Source organism: Littorina saxatilis, linkage group LG10 (assembly GCF_037325665.1).
Source record: "Littorina saxatilis isolate snail1 linkage group LG10, US_GU_Lsax_2.0, whole genome shotgun sequence".
Classification (NCBI taxonomy): Eukaryota; Metazoa; Mollusca; class Gastropoda; order Littorinimorpha; family Littorinidae; genus Littorina; species Littorina saxatilis.
Window position 1 is genome coordinate 2,037,681 of NC_090254.1, and position 17,299 is coordinate 2,054,979.

General features: G+C 43.6%; 1 protein-coding gene across 1 annotated transcript in view; it reads right to left on the minus strand.

The window, feature by feature from the left end:
- The window catches only part of LOC138977936 (activated CDC42 kinase 1-like), a 105,611-nt gene that overhangs the window by 52,673 nt on the left and 35,639 nt on the right, over positions 1-17,299 (minus strand). The window contains exon 2 of the mRNA XM_070350544.1: positions 2,689-2,829. Within this exon, the coding sequence (XP_070206645.1) occupies positions 2,689-2,792 (104 nt within the window). The 5' untranslated portion in view covers positions 2,793-2,829. The remainder of the gene's footprint in view (positions 1-2,688; positions 2,830-17,299) is intronic.

The following is a 17,299-nucleotide window of genomic DNA, read 5'->3' on the forward strand; positions in this document are numbered from 1 at the left end:
TGTGTTAATATTATATACCGCATCTGGCTGTGTTAATATTATATATACCGCATCCGGCTGTGTTAATATTATATACCGCATCCGGCTGTGTTAATATTATATACCGCATCCGGCTGTGTTAATATTACATACCGCATCCGGCTGTGTTAATATTATATACCGCATCCGGCTGTGTTAATATTATATACCGCATCCAGCTGTGTTAATATTACATACCACATCCAGCTGTGTTAATATTATATACCGCATCCGGCTGTGTTAATATTATATACCGCATCCGGCTGTGTTAATATTATATACCGCATCCGGCTGTGTTAATATTATATACCGCATCCGGCTGTGTTAATATTATATACCGCATCCAGCTGTGTTAATATTACATACCACATCCAGCTGTGTTAATATTATATACCGCATCCGGCTGTGTTAATATTATATACCGCATCCGGCTGTGTTAATATTATATAGCGCATCCGGCTGTGTTAATATTATATATAATCGACAACCCTGCACTCCTCTCATGAAAGAACTTCACTGGCTTCCTGTATCTGAACGTATTAGGTATAAAGCTGCCTGCTTCTGCTACAATATCATCTCTGAATCGGCACCTGCCTATCTTTCTGAACTGGTCTCTCTCTACACTCCCTCTCGCACCCTTCGTTCTTCTGATGATGCTCGACTTCTCTGTCAAGGTCGCTTTAAACGCAAGGCTCATGGCTTCCGCACGTTTTCGTATTATGGACCTCAGTTATGGAATTCACTCCCCTTTCAATTACGTCACTCTCCATCCATTTCATCTTTTAAGTCCAATTTGAAAACTCACTTGTTCCAACAACACTACGGATAGTTCCTTAGTATAGAGTCTGGGGATGTGAGATGTGCATGATGTGTTGTTTGAATCTGACAGTGATTGTATGATTTTTGTATACATGTATTGTTGTCCCGCGCTTTGAACTTTTGATAAGGCGCTTTATAAATGCCCGTTATTATTATTATTATTATTATTATAGCGCATCCGGCTGTGTTAATATTATATACCGCATCCGGCTGTGTTAATATTATATAGCGCATCCGGCTGTGTTAATATTATATACCGCATCCGGCTGTGTTAATATCATATAGCGCATCCGGCTGTGTTAATATTATATACCGCATCCGGCTGTGTTAATATCATATAGCGCATCCGGCTGTGTTAATATTATATAGCGCATACGGCTGTGTTAATATTATATAGCGCATCCGGCTGTGTTAATATTATATGCCGCATCCGGCTGTGTTAATATCATATACCGCATCCGGCTTTGTTAATATTATATACCGCATTCAGCTGTGTTAATATTATAAACCGCATCCGGCTGTGTTAATATTATATACCGCATCCAGCTGTGTTAATATTATATACCGCATCAGGCTGTGTTAATATATTATACTGCATCCGGCTGTTTTAATATTATATACCGCATCCGGCTGTGTTAATATTATATACCGCATCCGGCTGTGTTAATATTATATACCGCATCCGGCTGTGTTAATATTATATACCGCATCCGGCTGTGTTAATATTATATACCGCATCCAGCTGTGTTAATATTATTTATCCTACATACGTGAGAGAGACACTCGTGAAATAATAATCGTTCAAATCACACGTGTGTATATCATGTAAATGAGGTCATGTCAAGCAAGTCTGGCAGGGACCTGTTTTTCCACTGCTTATGATGCCAAAGTCACCGAGACAAACGTCATTATAGAAACAAAAATTGCGCTCGCTAATTACCCTCGATGAATCTTTAGATCTAACACGTCACGCCACACTTTCAGAGTGACGTTTCTTCGCTTTGACGTAATAGATTGCACGAGGCTTTAGAAGAGATCGAGGTTCCAAAACAAGCGTCTTCATTTTAGCTGCCTCGACTGCAAGACATTTTCAGTAAAATACACAAAAGTACAGTATGTAGGATAAACAGAATACTACATGGCTTGCTGTGTCGTACCAGATTTACACTCGTTGCTTTTTCAAATAGTGAACAGCTCGCTTTCGCTCGCAGTTCAATATTTAAAAAAACAACTCGTGTAAATCTGGTACGACACAGCAAGCCATATAGTATTCTCTATATACCGCATCCAGCTGTGTTAATATTATATACCGCATCCGGCTGTGTTAATATTATATACCGCATCCGGCTGTGTTAACATTATATACCGCATCCAGCTGTGTTGATATTATATACCGCATCCAGCTGTGTTAATATTATATACCGCATCCAGCTGTGTTAATATTATATACCATACCCGCATATCCACAGCCTGGCCGTAACATCAGTCACCAATCAAACTTTTTCTCCAAACTCTTTTTGACATTTCCTCCACAGATATACAGTGGAACCCCCTTGCTTTTTGAAATTGTTTGTCATGACCTGTGTAAAGTAACCCCCGTTTAGAGACTTCCTCCTGTTTAAGACCTGAATTTCTCACATTTTTGGGGGTCTTAAAAGGGGGGTTCCACTCTACATAACGCATAAGATTAGAGACAGAACTTTATCTGCCATAAAACATACTCACAGACCCAGATAGTGAAAGCAATTCAAGCAGTCTCAAAAACTGTACGACTTCTGTTTTAAACTTTCAAGCATCGACCTTCAACTGACCTTCACTGAACAATAATTTTTTCAGTGACCTTCAACTGACCTTGTGACCTGGAGGTCATCGCGGATCTTGGTGTAGAACTGCTCGAGCTGTACCTGGGAGAGCAGCTCATAGAGCCACTCCCCCCCTTCCTCCTCCCCGTCCATCTCGCCCCCTCCCCGCTCCACCGCACCCCCGCCTAGTCTGCACACACACACACACCAAATATTGTATGACATACACAAAAATACTGGGAAATTCAGGTAGCTTCCTCCCAGTGGAAAGCTAGCAGCAACAGAGTCACGCTACCCAGGTGTGTGCGTGTTTAGGTGTACCTGCCACAGTGGTGACACGGGGGTGGAACATGTATACCGTCTCCAAGTCTGCACTTAAAATTGAACCATTTTCGTCCTGGACCGGATTCCAACCTGGATCACAGGTCCAGCGCTCTGCCAACTGAGATACCAGGCCACTGTGTTTGCGCGTTTGTTTGTGTGTGTGTGTGTGTGTGTGTGTGTGTGTGCTTGTGTTGCTACCTTCAATTTCAAACCAGGAAGTCGATCAAGAATGGGAAAGCCCTCAACACGTCACTCTGTCAGACTACAAATGACATTGATCGCTTGCTGTTGATCACCATAAAGTTTGAGATTGAAACACGTCATCTGTGAATATTAAGGGGAAAACTATTTCTGATGACGAGGCAACAAAAAAACACAAAACAAGTCGCGTAAAGGCGAAAATACAACATTTAGTCAAGTCGCTGTCGAACTCACAGAATGAAACTGAACGCAACGCAACGCAGCAAGACCGTATACTCGTAGCATCGTCAGTCCACCGCGCACGGCAAAGGCAGTGAAATTGACAGGAAGAGCAGGGTAGTACTTGCGCTAAGAAGGATAGCACGCTTTTCTGTACCTCTCTTTGTTTTAACTTTCTGAGCGTGTTTTTAATCCAAACATATCATATCTATATGTTTTTGGAATCAGGAACCGACAAGGAATAAGATGAAAGTGTTTTTAAATTGATTTCAAAAATTTAATTTTGATAAAATTTTTATATATTTAATTTTCAGAGCTTGTTTTTAATCCGAATATAAGATATTTATATGTTTTTGGAATCAGCAAATGATGGAGAATAAGATGAACGTAAATTTGGATCGTTTTAGAAAATTTTTTTTTTTTTTACAATTTTCAGATTTTTAATGACCAAAGTCATTAATTAATTTTTAAGCCACCAAGCTGAAATGCAATACCGAAGTCCGGGCTTCGTCGAAGACTACTTGACCAAAATTTCAACCAATTTGGTTGAAAAATGAGAACGTGACAGTGCCGCCTCAACTTTCAGGAAAAGCCGGATATGACGTCATCAAAGACATTTATCATAAAAAGGAAAAAAACGTTCGGGGATATCATACCCAGGAACTCTCATGTCAAATTTCATAAAGATCGGTCCAGTAGTTTGGTCTGAATCGCTCTACACGCACACACGCACACACATACACCACGACCCTCGTTTCGATTCCCCCTCGATGTTAAAACATTTAGTCAAAACTTGACTAAATGTAAAAAGGATCGTTAGGTCGGTTCTTTTTTTTTTAAATTTGTTTTTTGATTAAAGTTTGTTTTTCATTTAAGTTTGTTTTTCATTTAAGCAGGCGCATGTGGCTTTTTATTGGCAGGAAATCGCGCAAGCTGTGTTCCCTGGATGTTGAAGAAAGGTAATTTTCCTTGGAGCCTAAGGGTCACAAAAAGGTACAGGTACAGCGTTGGGGGGAATTAGAAACATTGAGCTTTTTTCCTTGGCCTAAATACACTCGCACAGAAAGCTTCTTGCAATATTGCTGAAACAACATCTACCACAAACATCACATTTGAAAGCTCCTGATAATATTTTTATTTGGACAGGTTTTTGAGTTTATAACCCCAATCCTGGCTTACCCTGACAACAAATTCAGTTAAAGATTCGGCAACATAAACTAATGACCCATAACTAATCCATAAAATGATAAAAAATGCATTTCAACACAGCTACACTGGCTGAAACAAAAATCCAGGAAATGCAATTTTTATTATTGATAATTGTGACCGTTACTCTAACAGCACAAAGTTTTACAACGGCATGGAGTAAAGATAAAAGCAGAATAATCTCTGACACCAGACCTGCTTTTTCATGAAGATCAACATAATTATCTCCCTTAACGGTTAGCAGCCACGGAGTTAAAGCATCATGTTGTAATAAATGTCAGCATCTGATTCTATGCACTTACACATAAATCACAAATACATGTCCTCCAAGTGCAATCATTATAGGTATACATACAGTCTCTCTCTCTCTCTCTCTCTCTCTCTCTCTCTCTCTCTCTCTCTCTCTTACACACACACACACACACACACACACACACACACACTCATGTGGGGTGTATGTGTGACATAGACACAGAGAGAGAGAGAGAGAGAGAGAGAGAGAGAGAGAGAGAGAGAGAGAGAGAGAGAGAGAGAGAGAGAGAGTGACAGAGAGTGACAGAGAGACAGAGAGAGACAGACAGACAGACAGACAGACAGAAAGTGAGGGAAGGAGTGTGTGTGTGTGCCGATGTGTGAGTGTGTGTGAGAGAGAGAGAGAGAGAGAGAGAGAGAGAGAGAGAGAGAGAGAGAGAGAGAGAGAGAGAGAGAGAAAAAGAGAGGCTGCCAAATATGAGGTAGGCCTATGTGTCTGTGCTGGTGTGTGTGTGTGTGTGTGTGTGTGTGTGTGCGCGCGTGTTTGTGAATATCTGCCTGTCTGTGTGCGTGTGTGCACATGTATGCGTTTGTTTGTTCGTGTGTGTGTCTGCTTGTGTTGCTAACTTGCTTGTCCAATCTCTGACCTCCCACCATCACAATGCATACCGCTAACTTACTTGTCCAATCTCTGACCTCCCACCATCACAATGCATGCCGGGACAAACACCAAGCAAACCAACAAAGCCCCTGACTACCTGCTAAGGAAAAACTCTTTCAGTCGGTCAGTGGCATCTCCGTGACTAGTGACCGCCTCCACAGAAGCAGACGACAACGCCAGTGTTTGCAAACAGTCTTTCCCCAATGCCTTCTCCAAACTGTCGTCTGCTATCGCCCCGCAAAACGTGTCGTCTGCACCGTCCATTACGACATTGCCCACTGAATGCCGTAAAGCGTTCTCGGAAATGTTGTTGTCATCAATGACGGCATTGTTGTGCGTTGTGTCAGCAACATGTTCAACTGTCACATTTTGCGTGCCCAGGCCTAAAAGGTCTCCCTCTATTACAAGCACTGTTGTTGACGGATCGTCCGTCTCACTCTCACTTTCCCTCAGCGTTGTGAAAGCGGCGGTCCTGTCCTTCCCTTTCGACTTCTTCTTGTCGCGAAGTTTCATTGTGAGTCACTGTCAGTTCATTCAGTTGACTCGACTCATTGTTGAAAATGTCGACTTCTTTCTTTTCTTATGCTTTGTCTCTAAAGCATGAAAAAAACCTCAAAGTTTACCGCTAACACGCAGTTAAATTAACGGTCCGCACCCTCCTTCGTCGCCCCCCCCCCCTCCTTCCTTGTCTTCCTTTTCAAGGGCGCATACACGTACACTACATTGGGGTGTGCACGTTAAAGATCCCACGATTGACAAAAGGGTCTTTCCTGGCAAAATTGCATAGGCATAGATAAAAATGTCCACCAAAATACCCGTGTGACTTGGAATAATAGGCCGTGAAAAGTAGGATATGCGCCGAAATGGCTGCGATCTGCTGGCCGATGTGAATGCGTGATGTATTGTGTAAAAAAAATTCCATCTCACACGGCATAAATAAATCCCTGCGCCTTGAATATGTGCGCGATATAAATTGCATAACAAAAATATTAAACAAGAAGAGCAAACGCTCGATCGAGTCACTTTCGCAGTTCTGAATATTATATGAGGCATCAGATGGACAGGAAGAAATTGCTATTCACAACACAATGAGTCACGTTCACATAAAATTTGAGCCCGGTCACTTTTATAGTTTCCGAGAAAAGCCCAACGTTAAGTTGTGTGTTGCCGAACAGAAAAGGCTAGTTATCTCCCTTGTTTTTCTGATAACGTTCGTAAAAGGCTACAGATGTAAATACTTTGATGTAAAGAATAATCCTACAAAGTTTCAATCACATCCGATGAACTTTGTCAAAGATATAAAATGTCTAATTTTTCCTTTGACGCTGACCTGTGACTTTGAAAAAGGTCAAAGGTCAACGAAACCATCGTTAAAGTGTAGAGGTCATTGGAGGTCACGACTAAACAAAATATGAGCCCGATCGCTTTGATAGTTTCCGAGAAAAGTCCAACGTTAAGGTGGTGTCTACGGACGGCCGGCCGGACGGCCGGCCGGCCGGCCGGACAGACTAACACTGACCGATTACATAGAGTCACTTTTTCTCAAGTGACTCAAAAAAACCTGCGCTTAGAACTGTACCCACGGAATACGCGCGATATAAGCCTCATATTGATTGATTGATTGATTGATTGATTGATTGATTGATTGATTGATACACGCGGGTACGCAGGTACGTGCACACACTCGCACACAAAGACACACATGCCCCAACACACTCGCACTCATCGGCACACACACACACAGTGTACTTGTCACCCCCCCCTGCCACGCACGCACGCACACACTCACACACACGCCCACACACACTCGCACAAACAGTCTTCACTACCGAGAACGAGCCGCGTTTCAGATAATCTCTATAACACGAGAAACTGAGGTGACAGCTGCTGCCAGCTGGTTTTTTTCTTGACTCTCACTTTCACAAACAGTGCACCGGCCGTCTGCATGCATACAATGCTTTATCCATAAATTGTTATGGGAATCTGGCCACGGTGATCCCCAGTCCTGGTAGGGCCGTGAACAGGAACATAAAAAGCGCTGGTGAACCTTTCCAGCGCAGTAAGCAGACTCTCTCTCTCTCTCTCTGAGAAAATAAATGATGTAATTTTCAAAGCCTAGAGAAAGCCAACGTTGTCAAGAGTTGTGTAGTTTAGCCGAGGCTGTCCCCTGATGGCAAGAGGTCACCCGGAAACAGGAAGAGAAAGCCAACGTTGTCAAGAGTTGTGTAGTTTAGCCGAGGCTTTCCCCTGATGACAAGACGTCACCCGGAAACAGGAAGAGAAAGCCAACGTTGTCACGAGTTGTGTAGTTTAGCCGAGGCTGTCCCCTGATGACAAGACGTCACCCGGAAACAGGAAGAGAAAGCCAACGTTGTCAAGAGTTGTGTAGTTTAGCCGAGGCTGTCCCCTGATGACAAGACGTCACCCGGAAACAGGAAGAGAAAGCCAACGTTGTCAAGAGTTGTGTAGTTTAGCCGAGGCTGTCCCCTGATGACAAGACGTCACCCGGAAACAGGAAGAGAAAGCCAACGTTGACACGAGTTGTGTAGTTTAGCCGAGGCTGTCCCCTGATGACAAGACGTCACCCGGAAACAGGAAGAGAAAGCCAACTTGGCTGACAACACACAAACAGCTGCTGCTTCGTCGTCCATGGCGTTCATTCACATACGCCTCTCAATGTCTACACTCGACCACTAACTAATTAATCAGAACACTCTAATGATCCCCGGGAAACACTTGTAGTATTGGAGACGGCCTAGTTCGCGCGTCTCTTGTAGATAGCCTGCCACTGCACGCATCGGAGGCAGTGAGATAACTGCTCGTATTTCATTCACAGCTACCTCTCAGCGTTTCACAACCAAACCTTATTTCCCATTGCATAAGCCAAGACCATCATGACAAATGGTTCACCCGAAAATAAGAGTATGGCGGCCTAAATGTTAAGGAAAAACGGTCATACCCGTTAAAACCCACTCGTGCAAAAACACGAGTGTTCGTTTGAGTTTCAGCCCATGAACTCAGAAGAAATGACAACTGGCAATGTTCGTTGCTCGTGACTGATATGATGACACGACAACTCCATTACGCTAAACACAGCCCAACAAAGACACAAGTAAGTCAAACACAGTTTTGCTGACTGTAATATTCACTGCCAGGAAAGGAAAATAATAGCTTTGGGCCAGTCAGCGGTCTAAGTGGCAGGCAAGCATACACACAGGACCAATTGCGCCCTACTTTCCAAAGGACGACAAACACAAAGAAAGAACAAGACGCGTAAGGCGAAATTACTACATTTAGTCAAGCTGTGGAACTCACAGAATGAAACTGAACGCACTGCATTTTTTTTTTTACAATGACCGTAGTCCGCCACTTGTGCAAAACGGAGTGAAACTGACGAGCCTGTTCAGCGCGGTAGTGGTTTCGCTGTGCTGCATAGCACGCTTGTCTGTACCTCTCTTCGTTTTAACTCTCTGAGCGTGTTTTTAATCCAAACATATCATATATATATATATGTTTTTGGAATCAGGAACCGACAAGGAATAAGATGAAATTGTTTTTAAATCGATTTCGAAAATTTAATTTTGATCATAATTTTTATATTTTAAATTTTCTGAGATTGTTTTTAATCCAAATATAACATATTTATATGTTTTTGGAATCAGAAAATGACGAAGAATACGATCGTTTTTGGATCGTTTAATAAAAAAATAATTTTAATTACAAGTTTCCGATTTTTAATGACCAAACTCACCCATTAGTTTTTAAGCCACCAAGCTGATATGCAATACTAAACCCCGGCCTTCGTCGAAGATTGCTTTGGCAAAATTTCAATCAATTTAATTGAAAAATGAGGGTGTGACAGTGCCGCTTTACAAAAAGCTGGATATAACGTCATTAAAGATATTTATCGAAAAAATGAAAAAAAACGTCCGGGGATATCATACCCAGGAATTCTCATGTCAAATTTCATAAAGATCGGTCCAGTAGTTTAGTCTGAATCGCTCTACACACACACACACACACACATACACCACGACCCTCGTCTCGATTCCCCCCTCTATTCTGCAAAACTTGACTAAATGTAAAAAACAGACCACCCCCCCCCCCCCCCCCCCAACCTAGAAACTCCATCCTCCATCTTTCCCTCCCCGTCATTCATTCTTTCTTTCTTGGTTTTTTTCCCTTGTCAGAAATCTTTGAGCAGGAGACAGCGACTCAAAGGGCAAAGCTCGGTACATGACGGGGGGAAAAGTCAGCGTGCCTGCTGAGCCTTCAGTCCACAGTGCGTGTGGTCAGGAATATGACCCACAAACACAACATCTTCAAAAACAACGTCGAGGCTTCGCCGAGTGTTGGCACTTCTTTTGAAGGCCAGTCCCACAAAGCCAATGGCACATTCTTGAGGCAAGTTTGGAGGTTGTTTCACAATTCAATCGTAGTTTCATTAAAATAACTGAGCACAGAGATGCGAATCACCAATGTTTGCTAGTGTAGGCATGTGAAGGTTGTTTCGTGGTCAGCTGGGCTTGAAAGACACCCAACTCAACCCAACAGTTATGAAAATCGTACAAAGCCAATGACACTTTGTTCGGGCACACTTGAAAAATGTTTCCTAATGCAGTGTGCAGCCATTAACACTTGGAGGAGAGGCTATTGAGCAAATGCAAAGAGGGACCGACACCTAGAACTCTTAGTAAGACTCGATCGACGTTAATCACACGCCTCGGCATGGAACAACAGTGGCCATGCATACATTGTGCGATGGGGATCTGAATATCACCACGTTTACTGTCTGAATATCACCACGTCTACTGTCTGAATATCACCACGTCTACTGTCTGAATATCACCACTACTGTCTGAATATCACCACGTCTACTGTCTGAATATCACCACGTCTACTGTCTGAATATCACCACTACTGTCTGAATATCACCACTACTGTCTGAATATCACCACTACTGTCTGAATATCACCACTACTGTCTGAATATCACCACGTTTACTGTCTGAATATCACCACGTCTACTGTCTGAATATCACCACGTCTACTGTCTGAATATCACCATGTCTACGGTCTGAATATCACCATGTCTACTGTCTGAATATCACCATGTCTACTGTCTGAATATCACCACGTCTACTGTCTGAATATCACCATGTCTACTGTCTGAATATCACCACGTCTACTGTCTGAATATCACCACGTCTACTGTCTGAATATCACCATGTCTACTGTCTGAATATCACCACGTCTACTGTCTGAATATCACCACGTCTACTGTCTGAATATCACCACGTTTACTGTCTGAATATCACCACGTCTACTGTCTGAATATCACCATGTCTACTGTCTGAATATCACCACGTCTACTGTCTGAATATCACCACGTTTACTGTCTGAATATCACCACTACTGTCTGAATATCACCACGTCTACTGTCTGAATATCACCATGTCTACTGTCTGAATATCACCACTACTGTCTGAATATCACCACGTCTACTGTCTGAATATCACCACGTCTACTGTCTGAATATCACCATGTCTACTGTCTGAATATCACCATGTCTACTGTCTGAATATCACCACGTCTACTGTCTGAATATCACCACTACTGTCTGAATATCACCACTACTGTCTGAATATCACCATGTCTACTGTCTGAATATCACCACGTCTACTGTCTGAATATCACCATGTTTACTGTCTGAATTTTGTTTGTTTGTTTGCTTGCTTAACGCCCAGCCGACCACGAAGGGCCATATCAGGGCGGTGCTGCTTTGACATTTAACGTGCGCTACTGTCTGAATATCACCACGTCTACTGTCTGAATATCACCACGTTTACTGTCTGAATATCACCACGTCTACTGTCTGAATATCACCACGTCTACTGTCTGAATATCACCACGTCTACTGTCTGAATATCACCACGTCTACTGTCTGAATATCACCACGTCTACTGTCATTTTCCCCTATTGCAAAAGGTGACGATTACATGACAGTACAAGAAATGACACTGCTTGCCTCCAACCTCTACAGCGCGACGTGCCCACAGGACAAGAAGGTCGTGTTTACCATATTGTCCACAGGGGGTTAGTTGTCACCCCAAACACACTGTGCACCTAAACATTTCATGTGCTGAAAACGAGTTTTACGTCCAAAAACGAAATTGTTGTTGTCGATGCACTCTTCGCCGGTCTTTTCTTGTTTCCTCTTTTCAATATTCAGATATGTCAAACACCTTAAAGTCTCTCACAGTGCAATATTCATGTCAACCACCCTACTGTTTCTCCCAATGTACAACACGTTCCATTGAAACATTCAACCACAGTGATGCTAAATGTAGAGCATACACGCACACACGGAAATAATGTAAAAGGCAGACAACCTCATCGTGTTCAGGACAACAATCAAAATGACTGAGTGAGTATCAGAGACTGAAACATGGAATGGTCTCTGCTAGAGGCTAGGGACGGTACCGGTGCCAATAATTATGCTCTTGAAATTTGCCCGAGACAGATCGAGACGTCCACCGATGCTCACAAAATAATCGAAGTGGTAAAAGCTTTCATTTGCACAACTGTCTGATGTCTACCTTGCTCCAGTTGCCCTAACCTCAGATCTTTGCCAAGTCAATTTTTCACACAATTTTCCCCAGCACGACATGCCATGGACGTTTTTTGGCGTCAAGTGGCGACGTGATATTTGACAGCCCGGCACAGAGCTCTTTACCCCACCATAACAGCAAGCTGAGCGACGCAACTTCCCCGCCCGGAATGATATGAGGCTAGAGGGAAAGCAAGACGGGGACTCTACAGACTACTTACTTACTGTCGGTCGAGACCCTTGATGCCGGACAGTCGGTGTGACCGCTGAGGCTGGACAGTGAGTGGGGGGCAACTTGTCAACAGTGCGACACAACGGAGCGACCGGGGGCGTTTCAAGAGCCTGAGAGGAACCAAGTTGCGGTTTCCTCTTGCTAAGTTTCCTCTTGCTAAGTTTCCTCTTGTTCAAGAGTCCCCCCCCCCTCCTCCATCCCATTCTCCAACCCATTCTACCCCCCAACTGAGTGCCGCCCCCCCCCCCCCCCCCCACCACAACTATCGTCTTATGCTCCTCTCGTCACGTGAAGGTAGAGACAGTGACACAGGCACTCTGTGCTGTCCAAGGAATGTTATGCTAGCCATGACATCAGGACACTATGCAAACTTTGGTCAAACTCCCGGAAAGAAACGTGGCAACAACAACAACAACAAGCTGATAAGAAGAGCGACAACGAGAAATACACAGGGAAAATCAAACCTAAAGAAAACGACCACAAATCAGAAAGAATACTACAGATATATTTGTTAAATCTTTGGCTTGAAAGAAAAAATGGTAAGCGTAATCTGCACATCTGGGACACTTAACAACTCAGCGCTGACCTTGAGCCCCGCTTCCTGCGTCACAGTGCAGACGGGAATATCGGCACGTGGCACCCGTAACGACCCTCCGTGTCTGGTCAGATAGCTACACCCTATCCTCACCAGTCCGCCACTCGGGCTCACCTATCTCCCACAACTCAACATTTTGGCCATGGAGTTTTACACTGAGTTTTACACATATAACACCGAGTTTTACACACATATTCACTATCTGAATTTTCTGTAGGCCCCCGCTATACGACGCAGCAAAGTCGAATGTCACTGGCTGCATTCAACGGTTCAACGAAATAGCCGCATGTCACTCAAACGATCCGTGGTCCGCTAACAAAAGAGGGAGTCTTAAATTGGAGTAACATTTACAAGATACAAGATACAAGATACAAGATACAAGAAATTTTATTGTCCTCATCAATACAAACAGAAAATCTGAAAAGCAATGTCTTAAAACGGAGGAAGTCTTACATTGGGGGGGGGGGGGGGGGGAGGGGGTCAACTGTAGTCCAATAGTACAGATGACCCTCACCATTCAAGCGCCCACCTCGTCCTCACTAGCTGCATGAGTCCATTGTCTCTGATCCGTCGCTACACAATGATGTATGCAGTCATGTTTATCATCGCTTTGACACGTTCAATCAGTGATAGCAGGGAATGTTACCACGTCCCATTCTGTTTGGTGGTTGACTGCAACATGTCACCCACTGCACACTACGTCACGGCTTGCATGAACAGGGGCTTGTTTCATGGCACGCGGTGTTGCCGGCCCATGACACCGGCCCCTGGTCTAGCGTTGAAAACAATGTATTTCAGCCAGCCATTGCTTACAACTTGGCCTCATCATAGTATTGAAAACAGTGTATTTCAGCCAGCCATTGCTCACAACTTGGCCTCATCATAGTATTGAAAACAGTGTATTTCAGCCAACCATTGCTCACAACTTGGCCTCATCATAGTATTGAAAACAGTGTATTTCAGCCAGCCATTGCTTACAACTTGGCCTCATCATAGTATTGAAAACAGTGTATTTCAGCCAGCCATTGCTCACAACTTGGCCTCATCATAGTGTTGAAAACAGTGTATTTCAGCCAGCCATTGCTTACAACTTGGCCTCATCATAGTATTGAAAACAGTGTATTTCAGCCAGCCATTGCTCACAACTTGGCCTCATCATAGTGTTGAAAACAGTGTATTTCAGCCAGCCATTGCTCACAACTTGGCCTCATCATAGTGTTGAAAACAGTGTATTTCAGCCAGCCATTGCTCACAACTTGGCCTCATCATAGTGTTGAAAACAGTGTATTTCAGCCAGCCATTGCTCACAACTTGGCCTCATCATAGTGTTGAAAACAGTGTATTTCAGCCAGCCATTGCTCACAACTTGGCCTCATCATAGTGTTGAAAACAGTGTATTTCAGCCAGCCATTGCTCACAACTTGGCCTCATCATAGTGTTGAAAACAGTGTATTTCAGCCAGCCATTGCTCACAACTTGGCCTCATCATAGTGTTGAAAACAGTGTATTTCAGCCAGCCATTGCTCACAACTTGGCCTCATCATAGTGTTGAAAACAGTGTATTTCAGCCAGCCATTGCTCACAACTTGGCCTCATCATAGTGTTGAAAACAGTGTATTTCAGCCAGCCATTGCTCACAACTTGGCCTCATCATAGTGTTGAAAACAGTGTATTTCAGCCAGCCATTGCTCACAACTTGGCCTCATCATAGTGTTGAAAACAGTGTATTTCAGCCAGCCATTGCTCACAACTTGGCCTCATCATAGTGTTGAAAACAGTGTATTTCAGCCAGCCATTGCTCACAACTTGGCCTCATCATAGTATTGAAAACAGTGTATTTCAGCCAGCCATTGCTTACAACTTGGCCTCATCATAGTATTGAAAACAGTGTATTTCAGCCAGCCATTGCTCACAACTTGGCCTCATCATAGTGTTGAAAACAGTGTATTTCAGCCAGCCATTGGCCCCGCCGTGTGTATGGGGCTTTACATTCATCAAGTCACACAACCGCATATTTACAATTGCCGTTCATAAGAATCCGTGTTTGCAACGACGCTTTGACAAGATGAGAAAGCCGCACAAACACCCCCCCCCCCCTCTCTCTCTCCTCGCCCCGCCCCCATCTCTCTCCCCGCCCCGCCCCCATCCGCTCAGCGTCCGTCCCCTTTTAAGTGCACAGGCAATGAAATCCTGATCAGAAAAAAAATCGAGGCCAAAAAATGAGGGCAGTAGTTTTTAAATCAAACTTCAATTACGTACAAATAAAACGCTAGCAATAAACAACACAGCTTGCAACGGGAAGTGAATGATGGATGAAAAGACATATTAACGCATGTGGGTTTTTCCGCCCAAGGTAATAAAGATAATTGTTTCCGTAAACCAAACTTCACAAATTACGTTCATACACATAACGCGTTATTGTCATGTTCCTAGGTGAGAAACTCATCCATGTTAAGATACCCATGTACGCATATATATTCTAATTCAAGAAACGATAAACACCCATGTTCTTCAGTTTTAATTGTAAGAAGCTCAACTGCAACCGGAAACATTTCAGTTCAAGCCCTCTTGCCGTACTTCCCAAGACCTACTGTGTCAATGTTCACACACACATACACACACACACACACACACACACGCACGCACACACACACACACACACACACACACACACTTTTCCCATGCCTGTTATTTGTTTAACTTCATTTTTAGTTCATTTTCATTCTCATTATTTTATCGGTGGAAAATTCAAGTTGCCTCCTCCAGTGGAAAGCTAGCAGCAACCGAGTCGCGCTACTAAGTCGTGTGGGTGTTTAGATGTAGCATGACACCGGTATTTAACGTGCCATAGTGGTGATACGGGGGATGGGACATGGATACCGTCTCTGAGTCTGCACATACAGTTGACCATGACTTGTACAAAGCCTGAAAGTAACATCGAAAACTTGCCCCCGGCTTCCCCCGGCTTCCACCGGAACATTTTTCTGTAGAAAAAAAGCAAAATCGTGCAATCTGGGAAACTCAAGAGCTAGTATCTCTGGAAGTCTGAAAATGCCGAAGTGGCGGACAAAATCTCATACCTGCTCACAAGCAACAAACAAACCTGGGATAAACATACATCAGCTAAAGTGAACAGAATTTCTGAAAAAATTCAAAATGCTTAAAAAAAAAAGAGGGGAAAAAACACACCGTCAAGAGCACTTTAAGTTTCACTGCGCTAACTGCAAGCACTTGAGTGGCGATAATGGCCGCCAGAGCTGGCTGTTATGTGGCAGGCTGTGATTGGCAGAGAGAGATAAAGCCGCCCGTTGATTGGCGGAGATAGATAAAGATGATTTACGTCAAGAAGTTCTGCCTGCAATTGCTGCATGTCGAGGCCTGTGAAGGCGGAACGCTCCCCCACTCACCCTAGATTTTCTTTTCAATTTCTTTCTCTACTTTTTTTTTTTTTTTTTTTTTGGGGGGGGGGGGGGTCGGTTGTAGTCGCACATGCCTTGAACACACTTCATTCCGCAATCTTTAAATGGTCTTTAAAATGGCTGTTTCTGGGCTTGTACGCTAGTTCCACAGCAAAGACATGACTGTAGTATTTGTCTCGCTTACTTCCCTTCCCTTCCCTTCTACTCCACTGAAATGCCCAGCTGAGCTTTAATAAAGCGTAAAGAAAAAACGACCAGCACAGTTTCCATTTTGTCCTCATCGAGGAGGCGGGACTTCCCATTTGACAAACGAAAAGAAGAAGAAGGAAAGTATTTGGTCTTCTTTAACTTTGCTGAAATATCCAATTGAGTAACGCCGTGTAACGCAGAAAGCAACACACCTGTTAAGAGAAAAGCATACGAAAGGCAAGTTAAGTATTCCAACCCTTAGATCACGACGTCAGGAACTCTTTGGTTCCGGTCCAACAGGCATGTTAGTAGTGACTGAGAACCGAACATGACATTACGCTAATATTTACACGCGTGTCCACATGTCCGTCACTAGACTGCCGTGTCGTCGTCGGGTTTCGGACAGTCAGAACTCAGTCTCGTTAAAGACTTTGTAAATCAGTGTTGACGTTTACGCCGACACATATTGACTCAATGGGTTGATGTCGTTTTACACGACTTGTTTATAATCTGTATTCTCATTTTTCAGCTGTCTGGTATCCAAGACCTAGCTGTCTGGTATCCAAGACCTAGCTGTCTGGTATCCAAGACCTAGCTGTCCTGTATCCAAGACCTAGCTGTCCTGTATCCAAGACCTAGCTGTCCTGTATCCAAGACCTAGCTGTCCTGTATCCAAGACCTAGCTGTCCTGTATGCAAGACCTAGCTGTCCTGTATCCAGGACCTAGCTGTCCTGTATCCAAGACCTAGCTGT